General features: G+C 52.2%; 1 protein-coding gene and 1 long non-coding RNA gene across 2 annotated transcripts in view; both read right to left on the minus strand.

Moving 5' to 3' along the window:
• Positions 1–387: 387 nt before the first annotated feature.
• LOC306816294 overlaps positions 388–24,853 on the minus strand; it is a 44,589-nt gene continuing 20,123 nt past the window's right edge. The window contains exon 3 of the long non-coding RNA XR_013777628.1: positions 388–398. This is a non-coding gene — a long non-coding RNA (uncharacterized lncRNA). The remainder of the gene's footprint in view (positions 399–24,853) is intronic.
• LOC306816293 (uncharacterized protein) lies at positions 9,373–11,449 on the minus strand (the record flags this gene model as incomplete). The annotated part of the gene is made up of 5 exons (XM_079332753.1): positions 9,373–9,794; positions 10,105–10,161; positions 10,421–10,790; positions 10,847–10,948; positions 11,369–11,449. 5 exons carry the CDS (start codon positions 11,447–11,449, stop codon positions 9,589–9,591), a joined length of 816 nt encoding a protein of 271 aa, XP_079188879.1. The 3' UTR covers positions 9,373–9,588.

Raw genomic sequence — 24,853 nt, forward strand, 5'->3', positions numbered from 1 at the left:
CAAAAAGGTCTTGGACTATTTTTGTGTATAGGAATGCAGAAAAAGGCATCTTTAAACTCTAACAGTAAACCACCCTAACTATCTGTCAGTTTGGTCAAAAGGGTGTAGGGAATTAGCTACTACTGGATGTATATCCTCTGTAATTTTTGTTAATTGCTCTCAAGTTCTTGTACTAATTGGTAACTCTTACCATCCTGCCTTCTTAACAGCTAAAATGGGGATATTGAATTTGGACTCACATTGCACTAAAAACATGTTGTAGGAATTTTTCAATTATAGGTACCAATCCCTTACGACTTTCTAATTTTAAGGGGTATTGTTTCTGCCTTACCAGTGTGGCTCCTGGTTTGAGTGCAATACTCACTGGTTCTGCCCGCTTGGATCTTCCTGGCATATCACTGGCTACACTATTGGATTTACCACACTTTCCACTTCAGTGGGGATTTCACTGCATTTTTCCCTTGTATAAAGAGTGCAGCAACTTGGACAAATTTAGATTCAGGAATTATTACTTGTACACCCCTTCCTTTTCTAAATTTAATCACTGCTTCCAATTCTTCAAGCAAATCCCTCCCTATCAATGGTTTTGGGGAGTTGGGCATGTAAAGAAATTGATGGGTTACCCAGTGCTTCCCCAATTTGAATTTTAAAGGTTGGAAAAAAGGCCTTGTTTCAGTTACCCCAGTCACCCCAACACCATGTACAGTGTCGTGACTCAGTTCCCCTTCTAAGGTATTTAACACAGAATATGCTGCTCCGGTATCTACCAAAAACTCGACGTCATCATTCCCCAGCTCAGTCGTAACCAAGGGCTCTGCTGGGGGAGGAGCCCTCGGTCGCCGTCACTCAGAGCCCGAGCCGCTTGAAGTTTGTACTACCAGGAGCTGGGAAACTGAGGATTTTTCTTTCAACACTGGACAGTCCTTTTTCCAATGTCCCCACTTTCTACAGTATGCACACTGGTCCCTCTCTGTAGGGGAGGCTTTGTTAGATGACTTTTTCCCAGTTGCCTTTTTACTAGGTTGGGGTTTAACCCTTTCAGTTGGACCCCTATCCCGAAACACCTTCCAGGCAACCTCTAGCAGTTTTTCCATATCTCGAACTCCCTCTATCTTTTGTAGCTTCCTTCTTATATCATTTGAAGCCTGACCCATAAACAACAAAACCAGATGTGCTTTACCATCAGCTGATTCAGGGTCTAAATCAGTATACTTAACAGTTGTTTCTCTTAATCGGTTTAAAAAATGAGTGGGTGATTCATCATAATTTTGTCTTATTTCATAAAGCTTTGACCAATTTATGGCTTTAGGTACCCCATGCTTTAACCCATATACCACAAGGCTTTGATATCATTTCAGTCTTGCCATTTGCCATTTGCTGCCGGGGCCGTGTCCCTGCTGCCAGGGCCGTGTCCCTGCTGCCAGAGCCCGCCTTCCTCCTCTGTCACTGACCCAGGCCCTGCCTGGCCCGTGCCCCCTTTGCAGGGCTGCGGTCTGGCTCGAGCCCGTGCCCAGCGCAGCCGGGACCGATTCGGCCCTCATGGCCGGTGGCACCAGCTCCAGCTCTGATTCCTCTGATTTTTTATATAAAGTACTGAAAGTTGGCTCCTTCTTTTTACCCTTTAAGACTAATATATGCTCCTTCTCCTTATCGCGATCCTGCTCGCTTGATAACACCAGAAAGAGCCGGGCATATTCTAATTCTTCAAAAATTCTATCTCCGCGTATTCGAGATATTAAACTTAATACTAATTTCTGATCTAAACTTCCAAACCTAGGCCATGTTTCTCTAGTATCTAATTCATATGCTGGCCACATTTTTTCAGAGAGTCTAATCAGTCTAGGTTTGAGAGCATAGACTCCTCCTCAACTAGATTTGCCCAGTTTTTCAGTATTAATCCCAAAGGGCTATCTCTTGGAATGCTTCCGCTATCACGTTCAGAAGAGGATGTGCACCCCATTCTGATACCCTAAAATATACAGCAAAGCACAAACAGTTGGCATTCAAACCCACGACCCTCTGAGCCACAGCACAGACACTAATGAACTGCAGCACCCTTTGGCTTCAAGCCAAGAGCTCTGCAATTCAAACCTGCTCTTTATGAAGGTGGTCCTTCACACAGATAAAGAGCACAAGTGTTGTGCTGAGGTTCTCCAAAACAAATTCACACTTTACAAGATCACAAATTACAAATCCTGAGATTCTCCAAAACAAATTCACACTTTCCAAAATTACAAATTACATATCCTCTTAGCACCTAACCCAGATGCTAAACAAACAGAATGCCCTTTTATTCCGTCACTCACATGTCTCTGTTTCCAGGGTTCTTGGCTTGATATTTCTGGACCTGTGTTGGGCCTTTCCGGAACTGTCAGCCTCAGTCCAGGGATTTTCCATATGCCTTCTCTCCTGGCTGGCTCGCCAAAAACTGTTGCCTTTAGGAGCTGGAACAGAGATCTCACAGAGTTAGGGGAAACAAAATGGGTATTTATTGAAAGCCCTGCAAAGGCCACACCCTGGCAGCACAGTGCCACAGCGTGGCCCCTGCCCTGCCTGAGTGGCTCCAGGATGGAAGTATCAGAGGGCTTGGTCACATGATTTCACGTTTTTATAGACTTCAGCCCATTTACATACAGCAGTCCACCATCCAATTAATAGTCTCAAATTGTAAGGTGTCCTCCTCCTCTTCTCCTGGCTGGCCTGCCCTCCTCTTCTCACATTGTTTATACTTTTGGCCTGGAGTCTGAAGAAACTGTCCTTGAGTCCATACCTGGTATTGGACTATTTCGCCTTTATCACCCTAAAGCACAATGGAAAGCACACCCAAGCAGAACAGAAAACTTGGATCTTAAGGCATCACTCCCATGCTGGTGCTGCAGGCGGGAAGTGCAAATCTGCAGGGCTGGAGAGCCCCTGAGCCCAGGGTGAGGGGTCCCCCCGTGCTGAGCTGTGCTGGGGCTGTTCCTGTGCTCAGGGACACTTGGGATGGGCCACGGCACTTGGCCACCAGTGGAGCTTCTGTGCACTCCTCAGGCAGGACCTGATGTCCTGGTTGGATGTTGGTAACAGCAAAGTGCGAAGGCAGGCTCTGTGCCAGCCCAGCTTCCTGTGGGAGAGATTTCACATGAGCCAGGATTGTGGCCACAGACTGTTTGAAATATACATCCCTTATCTCCACCCCCCACTAGGTGGAGAATTTGCAGGGTAAGGAATTCCAAACAGCAATTCCAAGGGTGATAATTGAATATCTGCCCTGGGTCTGGCTCTTATTCTTGCCAATGGCAAAACCATACCCATGGCATCTTGGTTTCTATCACCACCTTCTGAATGAGTTTGTTTATTTCCACATTCATTCTTTCTATCTGACCTGAGCTCTGAGGGTGCCAGGGCTTGTGTTGGTCCCATTGTATTCCTAAAGCAGACATCACCCACTGAAGGATCTTTGCTGTAAAATTAGTTCCCCGTCTGAGTCTGTTTCTTCCACAATCCCTTATCTTGGAGTTACTTGTTTTAGAAATACCTTAATAAGTGATCAGTGATTGCTGAAGAAGTAAGAATTGCTTTTGCCACCCTGTTAGCTGCCATGCTGTCACCAGCAGATATTTGATCCTTCCTGCTCAGGGCATTTCAGTGCCAGGCTCTTCCAAGTACACACACAGCTGGTTGAGCTGACCATGTGGGCAGAAACCTGTGTTTGGTCTGATTCCCTTTGCTTAATCAGAGCCTGTCTTGCAACTCTTTTCCCTTCTCCTGCCCTTGCAGACCCATCCATTAACACATTTTGTCCCTCAGGCCAGGGAATGTCTCATCAATCTCTCCTGTCCCGGCTCTGGAGCTCTGTCACTTGAATGCAGTCATGGGTTTGTTCCCAGCCCCTGTGCAGGCTGTTCAAACAGGAGGCTGGTTAAACCCTTCCCCTGTCCTGAATTCTAAATCCTCCTGTGCCACTGAACAAGTTTCATTCTGTAATAACTGAGCACTGCTCATCCATGTTGAGTCTCTTTTGATTATGAAAGCTTTAACTTGGTTCCAGACTTGGGCAACAGCAGATCCTCCTGCCTTCATTTTTTGGGCCTCAGGTCCCATTAAAGCTGTGGCTACATAATTCTGCGGGCAGTGAGGCCACTCTGAACAGTGAATTAAATGTTTTAGCACAAGGATTCCTTTCTCATGGCACTGTTTAACATCCACAAACACTTCAAATTTCTTTTCTGAGTCTGGAAAAGCCATGACTAGGGAATCGAACGTTTTGGTTTTATTTCATTTTCTGAAGTTTTGCTGTGTCCATAGCACAACGTTGAGTCTATGTGGGTTTAATAAGTCATGCAGTGTTCTGGCTAAAACAGAGAGTCCTCAATCCAGTTCAAGCTATTGCCTGTTAATCCTCAGAATTGTCCCAGCTCCATTTTAGTGCTGGATAATGTTACTTCTGAGATTTCCTGGTCCTCCTCTGGGTCAATACACCACAAAATCCAGACAAAATATGTCCCTAATATTTAACATTTTTCCCTACCATTTGCACTTTTTTTCCAAATAGTCGAAGATACTTTTTAGCCTGAACATTCAGCCATTTCACAGAGTCTTATTCTACCGCTTCTTGTCCTCCTGATTGGAGCAAGTCATCCACATCCTGCATTAACCCAGTCCCTGGGGAGGGGTAAATTCTTGTGGCATTTTCTGCAAGGCTTGCCCAAATAAGGCTGGTGCTTCCATGTGTCCCTGCTGAAGGACCATCCATGTCTTTACCATTTTTCCTTCTTTACCATTTTCTCTTGTTCCCACTCAACAGCAAAGTACAGTTTACTATCCTGTGTGAGTGGGCATCACCAGAAAGCAGTTTTACATCAAGTACTGAATGGTGCCAGTGTGAGGAGGGAACCTGGTTCAAGATGGTGTAAGGATCTGAGACTGTGGCGTGCCTGGGTTTAATAATCTCATTTATTGTTTTTAGGTCCTGCACCATTCTATCAATTCCATCTGATTTCTTGACTGGCACGATAGGAGCATTATAGGGAGAGATCCCTGGCTCCAAAACCTCTGCCTTTAGGAGACACTTAATAAAAGGCTGTGAGCCCTTCCTTCCCTCCCTTGGAATAGGATATTGCTTTTAGATACCACTTGTCCTGTTTGCATCAAAGTACTTTGGAGAGGCTCCATATCTCGTTTTCCACATTTTCCAGGAGCTGTTCAGTATATGCCTTGCCAGATATTTGACACAAAGGCACAACAGAACTAGCCCCTATATCACATTTTACAAAATTAATTTGCATTCCCAAATTATGCATTAAATGCCTTCCCTGTAAATTACCATCACAACTAGGAGCAAATAAAAATTCCTGCAGTTCAAACCTGTCCTCTGCAGTGGCCCCCTTGGGCCCTGGGGTTCATCCCTCAGGGGCTGTAGAAACTCTGCCATGGCCTTTGCCTTCACCTTGACCTTTTCCCCATCCCTTCTTGCATTCACCTGCTGTGCCTTTCTGACCAACTGCTCCAGGGGCATCTTCTGCCCCTCCTCCAGCCCCCTCAGTGCCTGGGGGTGCTCATCCTCTGTCAGCTGCTGAGCTTTCTGCAAAATCATTTGTTTCTGCAATTTACCCAAACATAATGCTTAAAATATAATTTCGATCCTTCCACGTCGAATTTGCATGTCCCAGCTGTTCCTTCCTCCCGGTCCTTGTGCTCCCCTGCCCTCCCCAGCCCGTGTCCCAGGGCCGGTCCCTGTCCTGCCGCAGTGTCCAAACGCGGCTCCCCCGGCGGGCAGGGCCGGCAGATCCGCGGGGCCGGGCAGCGGCCGGGGCGTCCCGCAGCCTCCTGGGGTTCCTGCAGCCTCCTGGGGTTCCTGCAGCCTCCTGGGGTCTTCCCGCAGCCTCCTGGGGGTCCGCAGCCTCCTGGGGTTCCTGCAGCCTCCTGGGGTTCCTGCAGCCTCCTGGGGGTCCTGCGCCTCCTGGGGTCCGCAGCCTCCTGGGTTCCTGCAGCCTCCTGGGGGTCCCTGCAGCCTCCTGGGGGTCCCGCAGCCTCCTGGGGGCCGGGGGCCACTGCCGGCCCTGCCCGGGGGGTGCTGGGCTCAGGCAGTGCCCGGCGCTGAGCCCTGGCTGCCCCACAGCCCCGGCCCGGCCCCGCAGCTCCCGGTGCCGCCCCTCTGCGCCCGCTCCTGCTGCTGCCAGCACAGAGGCAACCTCCCTCAACATGCTCCCAAGGGACCCTTCAGAGGTGTTTTGGGATCATCATCCTTTGTGCTGGGAGCCGCAGCTCCAAGCGTTCCCCACCTGGACCCCACCTGCGCCCCCCCCCCCCCGGGCCCCAGCGCCCCCCGCGAGGGGAATTTGGGTTGGTGGGAGGGGGCAGCGCCAAGGCCGGGCCCCCCTGCACTGTCGGGGCGGGAGCGGCTGCAGTGGGGACCGAGTGCGGGCGGGAGCGGCCGAGAGCCCAGCGCTGCCCCAGCCCGAGCTGCCCCAGCTCCATCCCTGCCCTGCGCTGGGATGCTGTGGGTCTGGGGGGAAGAGGGAGCTGGCACTGGGTGCTGGGCCTGGGGGCAGCAGGAGAAGGGAGGAGAAGCAGGGCTGAAGAACAAAATGATCAAACGATGCATGTGGGAGGAGGTGGGATTGTGCAGGAGAAGAAGGAATAGTAAGAGAAAGAGGATTGAGGAAAAGTGGGAACACAGGCTGAGGAGGAGCAGAAACAGAAAGCAGCAGAAAGTTCCACCTCTCCCTGTATGTGCAGCCATTCCCTAGCCCCAGAAGCCTTGTCCCCCCACATGCAGCAGGTAACAGGAGAGAGGGATCCATGATTTTCACATGGGTGAATCTCGGTGTTTTTGTGCTTTATTGGTCTTAGTGTAAGTGCTTTGGGTTTTTATGAAGCCAGAGTCTTTATATTTTGCATGAGATTTTGGTTGAATTTGGCTGTTTGGAGATATTTTGATCTGTGTCTTGATTTTTGGAGGATTTTTGGGCTGAATCTTGGTGTTTGGGAGGTTCTTACAAACACAAGAGTCCCACTGTCTTCCTGAGATGAACTTGGGCAAGGAGGAACCCCCCATCCAAGGCGCTTTCTTCTTGTTGTTTTCCCAAAAACGATTTTTCGTTACCAAGGCATGAGTGGATGGAGCAGGAGGAAAAGCCCCAGAAATCCCTCAGAAGGAGGAGCTGCAAACCCAACCCAGGGAGCTGCGAGGAGAAAAAACCCTCCCTGAGCCGGGAAGGCAGCCAGAGATGCAGGCAGAGCTCAGAGCTGGTGGAGAAGCCTCATGGAGGGGAGAAGCCCCACAAGTGCTTGGAATGTGAGAAGGGTTTCAGCTACAGGTTCTGGCTGATCTGGCACCAGCTAATACACACAGAAACAAGATTAAAACACCTTAATCAAACAAAAAGAGAAGTCAAATCCCAAATAGAGGAAGAAGAAAAGTCATGAAATAAAATTTCTCTTTTTTTAAACTATGGAGAAAAAACTCTTGTTTCCCTATAACATATCAAAATGTTATGAATTGAATATGACTGTTCTAACTGTAAATATAAACAAAAGCATTAATATTAAAGTAAACAAATGTAAAAATTGCTGTTACCCGCTAAGTTTAAATAATAAAATAATCCCTTTTGGTTTCCCCCAAAAAAAGAAAAAGAAAAAAACTTATGCTCTCAAAAAAAAAGTAAACTTTTGTTTAAAAATATAACCTTAAAGTGTGCCTAATAAATTAATGCAGTCCACCAAAAAAAGTTATGAGATTAACTGTTAGTCTAAAAAAAGGATTTTTACATAGTAATCAGATTTCCATTCTCCTGGGAACAACAAAACCACAGGAAAACTATTTCTTGTGAAGAAATCTTCATAGACTGAAAAAAAAAGTCTCTTTCTAGTAAATTAGTAAAAAACTATTTTAAAGATGGTAAACAAACTGAATTGGTTTTTGGATGTTTTCAGTATTAATAAAAAAGCATGTGGAGGAAAACAAGTATTCTCAAGCTTTATCTAATTTATTTAAATTATTTTTTCTTATACTTTTTAGTGATAGAATTTCTCTTTTTACCATTTAAAGTTAAACCTTGTTTTTGCCTTCTTGCTAATCCTGTCTCACAACAGAAAAAGTTTAGATTAATAAACTAAATCCAACCTCAGCTATTCCATTATTTAGATTTCCTATTCCCCAAGGGTGTCTTCCACAGGCAAATGCTTATTAACTGGGGTAAAGACCAAGATTTTGGCGACAGTGAGGTAGAAACATCTCCAAAAAAGGTTCTTCCCTCCCAGCCGAGCATGCGGATCCTCCGCTTGCACAGACACATGTTGCAGTGTGCTTCTGGTTAATGGTGCGTTCTGTTATTGCCCAAGTTAATGGTTTAGTCCAAAATTATACCCTCCCACCCTCCTTGTCCATCTGTCCTGAATTACCTGTCAATGCTGTTTTGTGCCAACCCCCTGCTTGCAATTCCCCTTTGGAAATCCCCTAAAACTGGACGTCTCATCAGTCCATGGTGACCCAGTTTTCCCCCCTACCTCCCTCATTGGACAATGCCTTTGTGAGCCCCTACCCTTTATCCCTCCTCAGCATTTCTTCATTTGTACCTTCCCCTTGAACCTCCCCCATATTTATGTTGTTGCAGCTTCACCATTTTTGTCTTTTGCCCCACAGATTCCCCAGAGTAAGGAATCCTTTTTATCCTATGCAAAAGACCTTCCCCTCCTCCTTGTCCCCCTCAAATGCAATCTGAGAGCCAAAAGGCCATGGAGCAATGGCTGGAGCCACGTCTAAGGCCTCCTGTTCCCCGAGTGTGACCCACTCTAGGCATGGGGCCCTAGTGGCAAAGTGAGTGCAGCACTGGCTGTTGTGACAGTGCCCTGCCTCTGGTCTCACTTGGGTTTCTGACTGGGTCTGAGGCAGGGGCTGCCATTCCTCACTTGTGGGGAGACCAGAGCCCCCAGACCCTCACCCAGCGTGCAGGCACTGCCTGGCAGCGCTCCGTCCACTGGCACGGTCGCGCTCTGAGTCTCGGCCACTGCGCCACTGCTGCTGCTGCTGCTGCTGCTTCATTTGCTTTTAGCACACCCAGAGCTCACTGTTAGGCCACGATGGCCTCCAGTTCTGCCCTCTTCCCATCCCTGTGTGGGGATGGAGCACTGCTGTGCTTTCAGGAAGCTCTTTGTGAACACTTCCAGCATTGCAAGCTCCTTTGTCCTATATGGATGCTAGCCAGGGAATCCCTCAAGGCTGGGCTCAGAGCATACTCAAGCTGGCTCTTCTAAAACCCAGGCTCCTTGTCCCCTTCAGCGTGCTCAGCACGGCTTTTAACCCCACAGTGTTGCGCAAGGGACCTGCATGACAGGGATCTTTGCAGCCTGAGCTGCCCTTGTTCCTCTCTGTCCGTGCACAGAGAACGGCAGCAGGGCCCTGTGTGTCCCAGGGCTCATGTTTGGTGCCGCTCAGGCTCCACAGAGATGTGGGTAAAGTGAAAAAAAAAAACTTTATGAAGGGAAGGCGAAGCGAAGGGGTGAGCTGGGACGCAAAACGGGATGGGCAGGGTCTGAGGAATGGAGGGAGGGAGCTGCCAACAGGGAGGGAGATGGCAGGAGCTCCTGGAGCTTGCCACAGGCTCAGCTGTGAGCAGCAAGAGCTGTGCCTGGAGCTGCAGCTGGTCCCGTCTGCTCTGCAGCTGGTCCCATCTTCAATGGGCAGGTCGCCGAAGGACAGTGGTTCTTCTGATCCAGCAGACGAAGTTCGGCAGATCTTCTGTTGAACTGCAGCTGGATAACCTGCCTCATAAAGCAGGGGCTCTTGTCCTCCTTCAGGGCTTGAAGGGCTGCGAGAGAGAGAAGCAGAACCACAGTCAGAGGCTGGACTGTGGGAATCCAAGGAAACCTTCCTGCCAGGGCCATCCCACCCAGCTCCTGCCATGGCCACGAAGGAGCAGGAGACCAGGGCACGGGCCAGAAGGTGCTGGCCACGGATCCCCCGTGTCCCTGAGAGCTCTCCGTGCTCGGCCCGCACCGCCCCTCGTCCGCACAGGCCGCAGAGCCCTCCGCAGCCGGGCAGCGATTGTAGCTCCGTGCCCGGCATTTGCAGCTGCCCCCGGCGGCCCCGCTGCCACGAGGGCGGCTGCCCTCACTCACCCTCGCTGAGGACCTGCAGCTCCTCCTTGTGTCCCCTCAGGAGCGTTCCGGCGAGCCCTGGCAACACAGAGCCCGTGTCGGCCCCAGCGGCACAGCTGCCCCCCAGGGGCGCTGCCAGCCCTGCGGCCACACGGCCTCGTCCCCCGGGCAGGGCTCAGCCCGGGCCCCTGGCGCATGGTGCCGCCCCAGGGCACGGCTGCGGGAGGGCGGCGGCAGCGCCGAGGGCAGGCGGGGCTGCACCGCGCCGGGCCCGGCTCCCGCTGCCGGGGCAGCAGCCGGGCCGGAGGCGGGGAGGGACGGCGGGCTGGCGGCTCACCGATGAGCCTGAGGGCCGCCTGTCGCAGGCGCGGCTGCGGGCTCTGCAGGCACGGCAGGGCCCAGCGCAGGTGCTCGGCCGCTCGGCTCTCGTCCTGTAGCAGCTGCGGAGAGCGCCAGGAGGGAAAGCTCGGCGCGGGCTCTGCCCCTCGGCCGGGCGCTCCCTGCGCCCAGCCCCGGCCTCCCCGGCCCGCACAGCCCCGAGGCCCGGCCGGGCCGGGACTCCGTGGGCACCCGGCTCGGGGCCGGAGGAGCCCGGCCGAGAGCCCACGCGGCCCAGCGAAGGGAGCAGCCCCTGTGTAGGGCGCAGGCTGCGGCTGCCCTGGCTGCGGCGCTGGGCAGGGCCACAGCTGCCGGCCCCGCACGCTGAGCTCCGGGGGCAGGGGACTTCTCCAGCCTGCGGCTGGGGCTTCCAGGCTGGCCTTACCAGGCACTTGGCGACCTTCATGCGCCACGGCTGGCTCAGCAGCTCCTCCAGATCCCTCCTCCCCAGGAAGCGTGCTGCACTAAGCAGGGTTTTTCCAGAGGCCTGGAGAGCAGTAGAGAGCCGGAGGTGGCACCAGAGCCCAGGGCATGGGACCCACGTCCCTGTGCCAAGGCCAGGGCGAGGCTGGAGCCCACGAGGCGCCAGGGGAAGAGGCAGCCAAGCCCCTGCCGGGGATGCAGCAGCACGACACAAAACCTCACCTTCGCCACGCACCGGTTCTCATTATGCCAGTGCAAGAAGAGGGGAAGCAGGCTCTGGCTCACGGTTCTGGTGAGAGCCTTTTTCCCCTCTTCCACTACCAGCTCCATCACCTTGCTGAAGAGCTGGATGGAGAGCAGCTGCACGTGGCTGTTGTCCTGGAGGAAAGGAGAAGAGCTCAGCACCAACTAGTCCAGTCCCAGTGGGGCAAAGGCCCAAAACTGCCCAGGGCACAAAGTTTCCTGGCAGTCCACAGAACCTTACATTCTCAAAGTGTGGGAGGAGTGGCTCAGCCAGCTTCTGGGCAGTGGCGCTGGGTATCTTAAGGTCTTTTTCCCGGAGCATATAGGCTAGCACAGAGAGGGTCATCCACACCATCTCTCCATCCGGATCACCCAGCTGCTCCACCAGGTGGTGGTAGACGCCGCGTATTCCTCCGCTCTGTGTGCAACACAAGGCTGTGCTGTGAAGCCCTGGAGGGCTGCAGCACCAACAGGGCCCTGGCCCTGCAACCCCACGCAGCTGCCTCAGGGCCCAGAGGCCAGAGGCCTGTGCCAAGGCACTGGGGCAGCTGAAGCAGGAGGCAGAGAGCTGGGAGCAGCTGCCTCAGCTGCCGAATCCCAGGCAAGCCCAAGGGGCAGCGTTGCCCAGCCCCACGATGCCAGCACGGCTTCAGCCACTGCCCCCTTCTCACCAGCGAGGGCTCCTTGCTGAGCACCACGAGGCCTCTGAGCTCCAGGCGCAGCCTGTCCCTGCTCTCGCTCGGCAGGTGCCTGGACATGACCGACAGGGCACTGTGCCCGTGTTTGCTCAAGTCCAGGCACTGCAGGACCTGAAAGGCACAGGGCAGTGACAGGGACCCGGCCGCTGGGAGTGCAGAACTGCCCAGGGCCGGGCCCAGGCGGCAGCACCGGGCGCGCACCGTGCCAGGCGGCTGCGGCTCCCAGAGCCAGAGAGCTGGGAGGCAGCTCAGCCAGGCAGCGCTGGCCCTCAGGCTCACCTCCACAAAGAACGCCAGGGCCGGCAGATCCCAGCGCGGCTGCCCCCCGATGAGCAGGCTGAGCAGGTGCCTGGCGATGCCGCAACACAAGGGGCTCGAGCCACGGCGCATCTCCCTGGCAGGAGGAGAAAGGCACCAAAGCCCTGAGCCGGGCGGGCAAACCTCTCCCAGGACTGACTCACAGAGGTGTGGGACCTTTGCCCAGCACCCTGCCAGGGGACGTGGGCCCTTTGGGAGGCGGCTGCTCCTGGGAGCCCTCCTCTCCCAGCCTTTTCCAGGCTGCTCGGTCCTCCCTCGGTGCCAAGGCCCTCTGGCCACGACCACGGGGAGCGTGTGGGGCACTCCGGGCACAGGGCACCAATGCTGGCAGCGGGGAGAAGGGGGACTCACCTGGCCAGCAGCCCCACTGCATAGTGCTGGGTCTCAGCACAGAGCAGGGTGTCCCAGACCCGCCTGCGCTCCAGAGCCACCAGCTTCTTATCACAGCCCAGTAGGCAGAGCAGAGCCTTCATGGTCTGCACTGCAAACCTGTGGCCAGAGCAAAGGCCAGGTCACGCTGGGAGCAGTGACCCTGGCCACAAGGGCATGGGAAGGACAGGGTGACTGGGACCTGTTGGGCTTGCTGGGAAGGCGGTGTTCCTCCCGGCACGCTGTCCAGAAGTTCTCAACCTCCTGTGGCATCTGCTCTGTGGTGCTGAAAATTTGGAATAGCAGAGCCACGAAGACACGGGCAGAATATGCGACCATTGTGTGGTGCCACTCGGGCATGTGGACAGTCACCCAGAGCACCAGAGTTGCCTGCAAAAGACAGAGCAGCCCGAGGCAGTGCTCAGTGCCGAGGTGTCCGTGTGGCAGGGCCCCAGGGGAGACGCAGGGGGAGCACCCGGCCTGCTGCCCCTGAGCCTGTCCCTAGCCCAGCCTTCAGCCCAGTGCCCGAGGCTGGGAGCTGCAGGGCACTGGGCAGAGCATGGAGAGCTGCTGGAGAGGGGACCTGGAGGGCAAGCAAAGGCCAGTGTCAGAAACTCACTGCCAGTGCAAAGATGGCCTCGTTGTCCTCTTTGATGAAGAACATGCTGTATACTGGCCTGTCTTCCATCACAAAGAGCAGCTCTGGAAGCACCTTCTGCACTGCTGGTCCCGATGAGCCGATGGTTTTCCACATCAAGGCTGCAGCTCTGTGGGACCAGAGCTGTGCATCAGTACCAAGCCCCATGCAGCTGAGTGGGGCCGGGTGACAGAGCCCCGTGCCCTGAGGGGCAGGGAGGGAGCATGGCAGAAGGATCAGCAAACAGGGTGGCTCAAGGGGCCCAGAGCTCTCTGAGTGTCTGGCAGACCCCACTGGACAGGCTGTGCAGGGCAATGGCCCTACAGGCCAGTGAAGCCTGAGCTCACAGGGCACCTGTGCCGCATACCTGTCACACAATGGGGCACAGCGCAGGAGGCTCATCACCACATTAGCTGGGTGTTCTTCAGCCAGCCTCAGGAGGTCATTTTGCAGCCCAGCATCCACAGTTCCACAGGACACGAGTCTCTGATGAATGTCCCTCACCCTGTGTGGCACCTGGAGGGGGCACAGGGAAGATTTGGAGTGCTGTCCATGGGAGCCTCTGGCCCCGCTCACTCACCAGATCGCCCCAGGGCCGGATGCGCTTGACGGCCACCTGCGAGCCAAGGGGCAGCAGCAGGCTGAGCTCGCTGCCTGGCACGCCGCGCTCCAACCTCCCTTCCTCGTCTTCTTCTTCCTCCTCCTCCTCCCTCCTTCTCCTCCTCCTCCGCCCCTGCCACTCACCGTGGTGCCGTCCGCGAGCCGGGTGACCGGGAAGATGCCGCCAAAGCCGCCGCTGTCCAGCAGGGAACCCATCCGGTACCGCTCCTGCAACGCCTCCTGCGACTCCCCTGCGGGCGACACGCGGCTGTCAGCGCTCGGCCCGGGGCCAGACACGGCCCCCGAGCGCCCCCCCGAGCGTCCTGGGCCGGGCATCCCCACCCGTCCCGGGCCCTGGCGGAGCTCGGGCTGAAGGAGCTGCAGCGGGGGCTGTGGGAGCGGCCGCGCAGTGTGTGCCCTCCACAAGCCCCGGGAGGAGCCGGGGCTGGGGCTGGGGCTGAGGCTGGGACTGGGGATGGGACTGGGGATGCGGCTGGGGCTGGGGCTGGGGATGGGGCTGGGACAAGCGATGCCAAAGAGAAGTGATGCCCAGCCAACAGCGCCACAGCCAGGACAGCGAGAGCCGGGCAGAGGCGAGACCGGGGGGGGATGGGCGGGGCCGGGGACGGCGACGGGGCAGGGGCAGCCCCGCCCGGGGCCGGGGGCGAGCTCGGAACATGGCCCGGAACGGGAAGAGGGGAGAAGGTAAGAGAGGGAGAGGGTCGGGGAAAGCGATCTCCGAGGAAGAGAAGGAACAAGAGATCCAGAGGATCTGTAGACTCGCTGCTGCCGCTGCTGCCGCCGCTGCCGCTGCTGCCTGCCTGCCTGCTGCTGCCGCTGCCTGCTGCTGCTGCCGCTGCTGCCGCCTGCTGCCTGCTGACAGACTGCTGCTGCTGCCTGCTGCTGCCGCTGCTGCCGCTGTTGCAGTTGCAACTGAACCCCCGGGGCCGTTTCTCCGCGTGTTCGCTTGGCCGCGTGTCCGTTCCACGCTCGCCCCACTCGCCCCATGGCCGAGCCCCGCGCGCCCCGGGGGCAGCCCCTGAAACTGTCCCAGCACGAGCCGGGGCCGGCCGGGGGCTCCCCGCAGAGCTGGGGCCGGGCCAGGGGCCGGGGCACCGGCCAGAGGCCACGGCACCACACCGGGAGCCTGAGGCCGAAGGAGAGATTAGTTAACTTGATCCACTGTGAATTGAGAAAGCGAAATAACTTTTCATTGGTTTCCGAGCTGTCCATCACTCAATCAGCTCTCCGATTGGTCCCCGCAGCTCACAGGGGAGGCCCCCAGACGCGGGACAGCCCCTCCCACTCCCCGGCCTCACGTTGCTTCCCTCAGGCGAAATCCGCCCCTCCCCCAGCACGCGAAACCCACACAAAGACAAAAACAATAAAGAAAAATATTCTTATCTCCGGGTACTTGAAGTTCAGCCAAGAGCACACACTAACTCAGACAAGACTTCCCTAAATGCATCAACATGTTGAGTATTCATTGACAATTCCCGATGCGCTCTCCCGGGGGTCCCTGCGGGGGTTCCACCCGGGGGGGGCTCGGACGGGGCTTGGCCCAGACCCCCCCCGGGACCCTCCCCAAAAAACCGCCCGGGACCCCCCCAAAAAACCGACTGGGACCAGGTCAGTGACTGGGGGAGGGTGCCGGCTCTTTTTGGGGGGTCCCGGTGTTTCGGGGGGGTCTCGGTATTTTTTTTTGGGGGGGGGGGTCCCGATATTTGGGGGGGTCCCGATTTTGGGGATTCTCGGTATGGGGGGGGGGAGTCCCAGGATTGGGGATCCCGATATTTGGGGGGGGTCCCGCTATTTTTGGGGGGCGAGTCCCGGTATTTGGGGCGGGTGTCGATATTTGGGGGGCGGTCCCGGTATTTGGGGAATCGCGACTGTTTTGGGGGTCCCGGTATTTGGGGGACTCCCAATATTTGGGGGGTCCTGGTATTTTTTGGGGGGTCCCAGTGTTTAGGAGGGGGGGTCTCTATTTTTTTGGGGGGGTTCCCGATATTTGAGGGGGTTCCGGTATTTGGGGAACTCCCAATATTTGGGGGGTCCCGGTGTTTTTTTGGGAGGGGTCCCGATATTCCGGGGAGGGGCAATATTTGGGGGTCCCGGCTCTTTTTGGGGGGTCCTGGAGTTTGGGGGGTTCCAATATTTGGGGGGGGGTCCCGATATTTGGGGGATCCCGGTAATTTTTGGGGAGGGGGGGGTCTCGGCTTTTTTTGGGGGTTCCCAGTATTGGGGGGGGGCCTGATATTTGGGGGGGGGGTCGGTCCTGTTATTTTTGGGTTCTCGTATTTTTGGGGGGTTCCCTCTATTTTTGGGATTCGTTTTTGGGGGGTTCATTATTTTGGGTGTTTTTAGGATTTCCCGTATTTTTCGGGGGGTTCTCGCTATTTTTGGGGGGGGTGGTCTCTGTATTTTTGGGGTTCCCAGGGTTTATTTTGGGGTCCCTGTGCTGCTTTTGGGGTTCCCTGTATTTTTTGGTGTTCTCTCTGGTTTTGGGGTTCTCTGTATTTTCGGGTTCCCTGTGCTGCTTTTGGGGTCCCCGGTGCAGTTTTGGGGGTCCCTGTGCTGATTTTTGGGATCCCTGTGCTGATTTTGGGGTCTTTGTTTTTGGGGTTCCCCCGCTGATTTTTGGGGTTCTCACTGTTTTTGGGGTCCCTGTGTTTATTTTGAGGTCGCCGTGCTGATTTTTGGAGTCCCTGTGCTGATTTTTGAGGTCTCTGTTTTTGGGGTTCTCTCTATTTTTGGGGTCTCTCTGTATTGGGGGTTCTCTTTGTTTTTGGGGTCCCGGTGTTTATTTTGGGGTCTCTATTTTTGGGGTGTCTCTGTATTTGGAGGTTCTCTGTATTTTTGGGGTTCTCTCTATTTTTGGGGTCTCTCTGTATTGGGGGTTCTCTTTGTTTTTGGGGTCCCGGTGTTTATTTTGGGGTCTCTATTTTTGGGGTGTCTCTGTATTTGGGGGTTCTCTGTATTTTTGGGGTTCTCTCTGTTTTGGGTTCCCCGTGTTTATTTTGGGGTCTCCCCAGGCCGGGGGGCGGGGCCGGCAGCGCCGGTGCCCGTGAGCCGGATGGGCCGGGCAGCGGCCATGGGAGGGACTGGGGGAACTGGGAATGGGAACTGGGGAGACTGGGATGGACTGGGAGGGACTGGGAATGGGAAATGAGGGAATTGGGAGGGACTGGGGGAACTGAGGGGACTGGGAGGGACTGGGAGGGACTGGGGGGGGACTGGGAATGGAAATGGGCGAACTGGGAGGGACTGGGGGAGACTGGGAGGGACTGGGGGAGACTGGGAATGGAAATGGGGGCACTGGGATTTTGGGGTCCCCCATTGGTGTCCCCCACCTGCCCAGTTTGGAATGGGGTCTGGGGTCTCTGGAACTGGGTCTGGGGTTTCTGGAATTGGGTCTAGGGTCTCTGGAATCGGGTCTGGGGTCTCTGGTGTCAGTTTTGGCTCCCCCAGGGCTGGCGCTGGAATTGGGTCTGGGGGCTTTGGCCGGAGCCGCCCGGATGCGGCTGTGGGGGCAGGAGCAGCGCCAGGGTGAGTTTGAGACCCCCGACCCAAAATCCCCCTGAGACCCCAGATCCAACCGGGGACCCCCCAAAATCCCCTCCAAATCCCCACCCCCCCCACCAATTTTGGGTCCTCCCCTCCTCCTCCTCCCCAATTTGAGGTCTCTTCCCTCCCCAGTTTCGGGGTCCCCCCCCAAATTTGGGGTCTCTCTCCCCAATTTAGGGTCTCCCCCCTCCCCAATTTTGGGGTCTCTCCCCTCCCCAATTTTGGGGTCTCTCCCCCCCCAATTTGTGTCTCCCCCTCCCCAATCTGTGTCTTCCCTCCCCAATCTGTCTCCCCCTCCCCAGTTTTGTCTCCCCCTCCCAGTTTGTCCCCCAGGCTCCCCCCTGCTGTCAGCAGCCGCTGCCGAGCGTTTGGTGCCGCGCTGAGCCGGGCCAGGGGGGCGGCGCTGAAACTGGGACAGCTGCTGAGCATGGCAGGTGGGACCCCAAAACACCCAAAATCACCCCAAAATAAACCCAAAAATATCCCAAAATAACCCAAAAACCATCCCAAAAATATCACAGAAATATCCCATAAACATCACAAAAATATCACAGAAATAACTTTAAAATACCACAGAAATATCCCAAACTGGGACAGCTGCTGAGCATGGCAGGTGGGACCCCAAAACACGCCAAAATAAACCCAAAAATATCCCAAAATAACCCAAAAACCATCCCAAAAATATTACAGAAATAACCCAAAAATATCCCAGAAATATCACAAAAACACCCCAAAAATATCCCAAACTGGGACAGCTGCTGAGCATGGCAGGTGAGACCTCAAAACACCCCCAAATCACCCCAAAATAAACCCAAAAATATCCCAAAATAACCCAAAAACCATCCCAAAAATATTACAGAAATAACCCAAAAATATCCCAGAAATATCACAAAAACACCCCAAAAATATCCCAAACTGGGACAGCTGCTGAGCATGGCAGGTGGGACACCAAAAACACCCAAATCACCCCCAAAACACCCCAAAATAACCCAAAAACCATCCCAAAATCACCCAAAAATCACCCCAAATATATCACAAAAATATCCCAAAAACACTCAAAAAAATCCAAAAAGCATCCCAAAATCACCCCAAAATATCCCATAAACAACCCAAAAAACATCCCATAAACAACCCAAAATCACCCCAAAAATAGCCCATAAACACCCCAATAAATTTCTCAAAATCACCCTACAAACACCCCAAAACATCCCAAATTTATACCAAAACCACCCCAAAAATATCCCAAAACAATCCCACAATCACCCCAAAACCACCCAAAAAATATCCCAGAAATATCCCAAAACCACCCCAAAATCACCACAAAAATACCCCCAAAATATCCCAAAATACACCAAGAACATCCCATAACCCCATAAACCACTAAATCCCAAAAACTCCATAACCCCATAACCCCATAATCCCATAACCCCATGTTGGGGGTTGAGTGTTTTTCTGTTACTGTGTCAATTGTAAGAATTTTTCCCATTATCATGCCAATGGAGCTGGCCGGGTTACACCCAGGGTCCCTGATGATCCACACAAAGGGTGTCAATTGCTGCGGGTCCCGGAGGGGCCTCTGAGGCTTCCGGGAGGGCACTCGCGTTTCCGGCGAGCCGGGAGGAGGACGCCCGGGATCGTTCAGCCACGCGGCCGAGCACAGCAGAGCCAGACCCTCTGCGATCACCTGCCCTGCATCTGCCCCGTTCCAGCCTCCTGCCTCTGCGGACACAGCTGATCCCCCGGACACACACGGTGAGCGAGGAGCCGCCGCTCCAGCCCGTTCCCGCCCGGGACCGGCGTGGCCGCTGCTGCCCCTCCCCCCTCCTGCGCCCCCCCCCCTCCCCCCCCCGCCTCCGTTTCCATCTGCCCTCGGGAGATCCGGACTGGGAATAAGCACAGAGACAGCGTGCTTGCATCTAAAGGGACTGACACCGAGTTATCTATTCTGTTCTGTTAGCAATTTTAACTGCTGCTGTTGTTTTCTGCTTGTACAGTTTGATATATTAGTAAAAGAGCTGTTATTCCCACCCCCTTATCTCTGCCTCAGAGTCCTTGATTCAAACAATTACAATACTTGGGGGGAGTGGAACCAAAGTCTCTGTTTCAAAGGGAAACTTCTGCCTTTACTAGCAGACACCTGTCCTTTCAAACCAGGACAAGTGCCTGCGAATGAGAACAAAGAGGAGTCACAAGATAGTGAATTGTATGTGACTGATAAAGTGTCTCTTCAAAGTCCAATTTCTGATACATCGTAGAAACAGATTTCTGCCAAGCTTTATGCCTTTTCTTCTGTATTCTTGAAATCTTAATGGAATGTATCGTTTGGTAACAATTGAGAGACACTGAAGAACCTGAGGTATAAAAAAGTAATCGAAATGATTTTGCTCTTGGGCTGGTATGTTACTAAATCAGAAGAGATGTTCTATTTTCAGGCATTTTTGTATCACTAACCTGTGATGCATAGTGAATTAATGGCTGCATGTTCTTTCTGCATCTGTTTTCTATGACAGAAGGCCCTCTGGAAGTCTCCTCTGCATAATCTGCAGGAGTTGCTACTCACAGGTAAAGATCCAGATGTTGCTGTCCTTTGAGAGTTGTGGGAGGGGCGGGGAGGGGACAGAAGGGGAGCTGCACAACTCAGTTGTTTTTGGTGGGTGCCACAGGCACTGGCTGGAAGCACAGCTCTTGCTGGGAATCTCCAACCTGCACATCCCTCCAAGTCCTCTCTTGGTGGTATCCGTAGAAGGAGAAGCCATTGGTGCTGGCAGATCTGTGCATTCCTTGTAGATCTAGCATTGACTGATAGAATTGTTTACTCCCAATTTCTGTTGTGGTTTCCTTTCTTCAGAAGCTGTTCACCTAATGTGAAGTGTTATAGGTATAATGGCAGAATTTGCCAGTTTGGTGGAGAACGAGGAAAAGAAAGAGCTCTAGGCCAATCTGGATTAGGCAACGGGGGGGAGGGATGAGGGATGAGGGTGTTCAGGTGGTTCCTAAGCTGCCTCTGTTTCTACCCTGTTCAATTCCATTTTGCTGCAGTAGTGGGAGCAGAATCAGCAGCACCCACTTGTTTATTCTTCCGGCAGCAGCTCCCTTTGCTATTGCTTTGAATGTTCTTAACCAAACTTAGAGGGTGATACCCCACCCTTCCTCACCTGCTCTGCTTTAACTGCTCTCTGAGCTGAGGTTTGCATGCATCACTAGGGGGGCTCACCAAACCTAACTGTATCTTTTTTCTCTTCCTTTTCATGTGCACCAATGGAAGCTTCATGAAGGTGAGTTGATGTTTTACAGTTGGGAAGGGACTTTTATCTAAAATGTAATAGTTATCTTTCTTGTTCTTTTCCAAGAAGCTCTGGCAGCAGGGGTTGAAACTGCTTTTAGCAAAAGGCAAAGGACAAGGCTGAAGCCTCTGGCCAGGGTCTTAGAGAACTGATCCAATGTGTGTGTGATGGCCTCTAACAGACACAGTGGAAAATCCCTGCAGTAAATGTGGTGCATTGAATGTGGTGGCTGAATACTTATGCAGAAGGGAACTTCAATTTGGTGACTCTTTCTATAGTTTTAATTGATTAGTGACTGATTCTTTTCATATGGACAATAAGCAACTGGAGTTGCAGTGGTCATTATGGGCCATGGTTTCTGAGAGTTAAAAAGCCAAAAGGATTTCTTGACACTTTGACTGTTACTGATCATGCCATTAAAAACTGATCTCCATGAAACTTGGTCAAGATGTTGTCCACAAAAAGTGGATTTGTTACTGGGCTGCAGCCAGTCAATAATTGTACACTAGAGAGAGACACTGTCTGCTTATTTGACTGTTGCACATGTCTGGATGCTCAGTGGTATTTCACAAATCAGACAAACTCACCATCAAAACTCATTATTTATACAGACTAGCAAACAATGGAATCAGCATTCATTGGTTACAAGGGGCCTGATTGTCTTCTTAGTTAGTATTCTGCCTTCTTTTGGTTAACAGCCTTCTCACTGTAATTATTCCCCTCAGTCCATGGCTGAGTGTCTCTCTTCTTTTGGCCTGGGGAGTTTCTTGAGTTGCTGCTCCATGAATTGGTGGTTGCAATCTGCCCCTGCAGGAATTACTGTGTACCAATCAGAGCTGATTTCAGGAGAGCTGGGTTTCTTAGTTTCTTCTTTATCTTGGGAGTTGTGCCAGATGTCTTTTTGGCCCCTCAACTCTGCATTCTTTTTGTCCACTCTCAGTGGGCATCCTCTCCCTGAGCTTTGTTAACCTTCCCCTGGATCTGAGCTTCTGCTCCTTGAAGCATGTCAAGGCCTGAACCTTAACAAGGCAGTTCTACCAACAAGGAATTTGTCTTTCTGTCCCATGGGCATCACTTGGTGCTTGTTTCTTAATTGCTGTCTATTTGATGGATTAAATCTCCTTTCCAGTTTATTTAGCTTGAGAATATTCAAAGATTAAATGTATCAATACCAAGAGCATCCTTAAGAATTCTTCTCCATGTTCTACATCTTACATCAAATATAAATAATGAAAATTAAATTACAGTTTATGAGCAGCGAAGCAGAAATTCCATCCAGAACAGCTGCCAACAGATGGATGGCTCTGGCTATGGAACAGGAGCTAATAATGCACCTGTGGCTGACTCAGGCCCTGCAGAACAGGGAGCAGCAGAGGAGGGAACTGCACGTTCACAGTATGTATGGCTCATGCCCTGCCAAGCACAGAATTTTGTGCCTTCTTTTCTGTGTGTGACTCAGCCATACAAGTATCCCTGCTTACTCTACTTAATTCCCTCCTTCTCCCACGTTGCATGATGATCAAATGATGCCATTTGCATTTTGGGAGAAAAAGGCAGCCCAAGGCAGATGTACAGCTTTGCACACAACCTTAGAGACGAGTGTGGGGGGAGTATGGCAAAAAATGGGCATTGCTTAACTTCAAATCCCAGAGCTGAGTGACTGACTACACCTTTCCTCTAGTGAAACCAGGACAGTCTTTTCCTCTGGGCAGGAAAATCCCAAAACCTCATTAACAGCAGCAAACAGGGTTAAAGACAGCAGGATTTTTCAAAGGAAATTTGTCATGCCTACTCAGTGCAGTTGTGTCATTATGTGAGATTTTATGTATCAGTAATCATTGAAGTGTGGTGATATTAACAGCTGCATGTTCTTTCTACTTCTCTTCCCTCTAGTGCACAGCAAGGAGTTATTATTAGGTGTCCAATTTGCATGGATTTTTACTCAGAGGTAAGGATCCTGTTGTCATTCTTTCTGCATTATGGGAGGAGGAGGATGCCAGAAGGGGGGCTGCACTGATCAGTTGGCTGGTGTGGGATGCTGTGGGCAGCTGGCTGGAAGCACAGCCCCTGCTGTGAAGCTCCTCAAGTCACTTCTTGGTGAAGTGATGCTGGCCTCATTTGCCTGGTGCCAGTGGAGCAGCAAACTCCAATTCTTTCTCCCAACACATGTTGTGGTTTTCCTTCTTCCAGATCGTGCAAAGTGGACGGCAGCTTGTGGCAACCATGTGTGGCCACCTCTTCTGCAGTGAGTGCCTCCCTGTTGCTCTGGAGACTGTCGGCACGTGCCCAACCTGCAGAATGGAACTGACTCCAGACCTGTATTTTCCCATCTACATATGAGTGTGTCTGCTTCTCAGGACACACTCAGATGGATCTTGGAGCATGGGCGATGTAAAGACTTGTTGCTTGATGTAGATAATTGTTGCTGTATATAGTTACATTTTTGCTGAATTCAATTAGAAATAAAGTTTTGATTGATTTAATCTAGTCTGTCTGCTTCTCTGTTCTGGACTCTGCTGACAGACGGAGATGTTGTTGAACAGGTGGAAATAAGGCTCTTGCTTTGAGCAGTCAGAAGGTCGTTCTTTTCATCACATTGTAGTCATTGATTGGGAGGAAATGTGCTAAAGCCATGAGGGTTGCATTTCTTGTGGCCAGCATGTGTTGTACAGGGGAAAAAGGAACAGGCCCTGCTTGGGGTGCGAGGGATTCAGTTTCTCAGGGCACACTCTGGTGGATGCTTTGGTGGAAATGTCATGATTTCATTGCTCAGCATGCAAGAGTAACATCCAAAGAAAGCAACTTTCTTTGACAATAAGTAGTACATCAACAAACTGCTGCATCCAGTCTTGTAAGGTTTCATTAGAATTAGGATCTTTTGAAGGCTTTTGAAGGAATGTTTTTTGGATGTATGAAGCTGGTTACTGACTTGGAGCTGGTATCAGTACAACTCTGTTGTAGCTGCAGTTCCTTCAATTCTGGCATTATAATCCTAAGGTAGATAGAAAAGAAATGCAATTGTCCAGAGATATAATAATTGGACACTGGGGAGGAAATAAAATTTCTTGTGTTACATAAAAGTAATAAAGAGGCAAAGACAGATCTCCAGTAAATAATGCAACAGTAAATTCATTGTGCCATGATACAGAGTACTGAAAACTAAACTTTCCTTACTTCCAGCATTGTCTTGAAGCCCACTTTTCTGTCTTTCTCCGTTTCAGTGTTTTTTTTCCTTTAGAGTTCTGTAATTTTGTTCACCTTTACGTAGTAGGATCTCAAAGGCCTCTGCAGGGTCTCTATCTATTGTTTCATAATTATTAGGGAATGATAGGTCAAGTGTTCCCAAAATGATGTTGTAGCTATCAAGAAGGACAGAAAGTACCTTCACAGCTTTTCTAAAAAGTGTTTATGTGGGGAGGCGATACTTATTTCTCAAGGAAGCTGCACAGTTAGATGGGAGTCACAGACGTGTTAGGTTAGAGGACTTCCAAGAGGCCTTCCTCTCCTTTTCCCTGTTGTGGCAATGAGACTGACCTCCATGTAGGTCATTGGGTATTCCTTCTGAGCAAAAGATTTACCTTTCTGAAATTATTGGTCAACCTCCCCAGGTTTTATAACCTTTCAAAGACAATAATTAGCTGCTGCATGATTACTCCAGCCAGCTCTGCCAGGACTCTCAGGTGGGTCCTCTCTACTCTTATGGACTTGTATGAGTTACACAACTGCACCCAAGTATGGGAAAAGAAATTGTGGCTGTGGTAAAATGGGAAATGGCAAACATGGAGGAAACGGGTACATTTTCTCACCTCTGAAAAACATGGGTAAGCCTGAAATGTAATTTTTAAATTATTCGGGTAAAAAAAAAAAAAAAAAAAAGGATAAAACCCCCATCTAGTAGCTACCTTACTGATCAGATGTTTTAGCCTGATATTCTCCAGATAGCTGGAGTACTTCTGGTACAGGCATGTGGAAAGAAGCAGTGAGGAATAAATGTGCAGAGAGGGGAGGGTGAGCTGAATTAAGCATGGTTATTTGACATGCTCCAGCTGTGGAACTCTCCCTCTAGCAATTTTCCCCTCCCCTGTCATATGTTTGCAGAAAGGTTTTTAATCTGGTATGTCCTGGACTGTGGACCATTTTTGGGTTATCTGTGGCTGTTTGAATTGATAGAGGTAAGAGCTGCTTATGTGGTGTTTGGGATTTTTTGTCTTTTTGTGACAGGCTGATCTCCAATTTGGTTGCATTCAGTCTCTATA

The sequence above is a fragment of the Erithacus rubecula genome (assembly GCF_903797595.1).
Source record: "Erithacus rubecula genome assembly, contig: scaffold_500_arrow_ctg1, whole genome shotgun sequence".
Lineage (NCBI taxonomy): Eukaryota > Metazoa > Chordata > Aves > Passeriformes > Muscicapidae > Erithacus > Erithacus rubecula.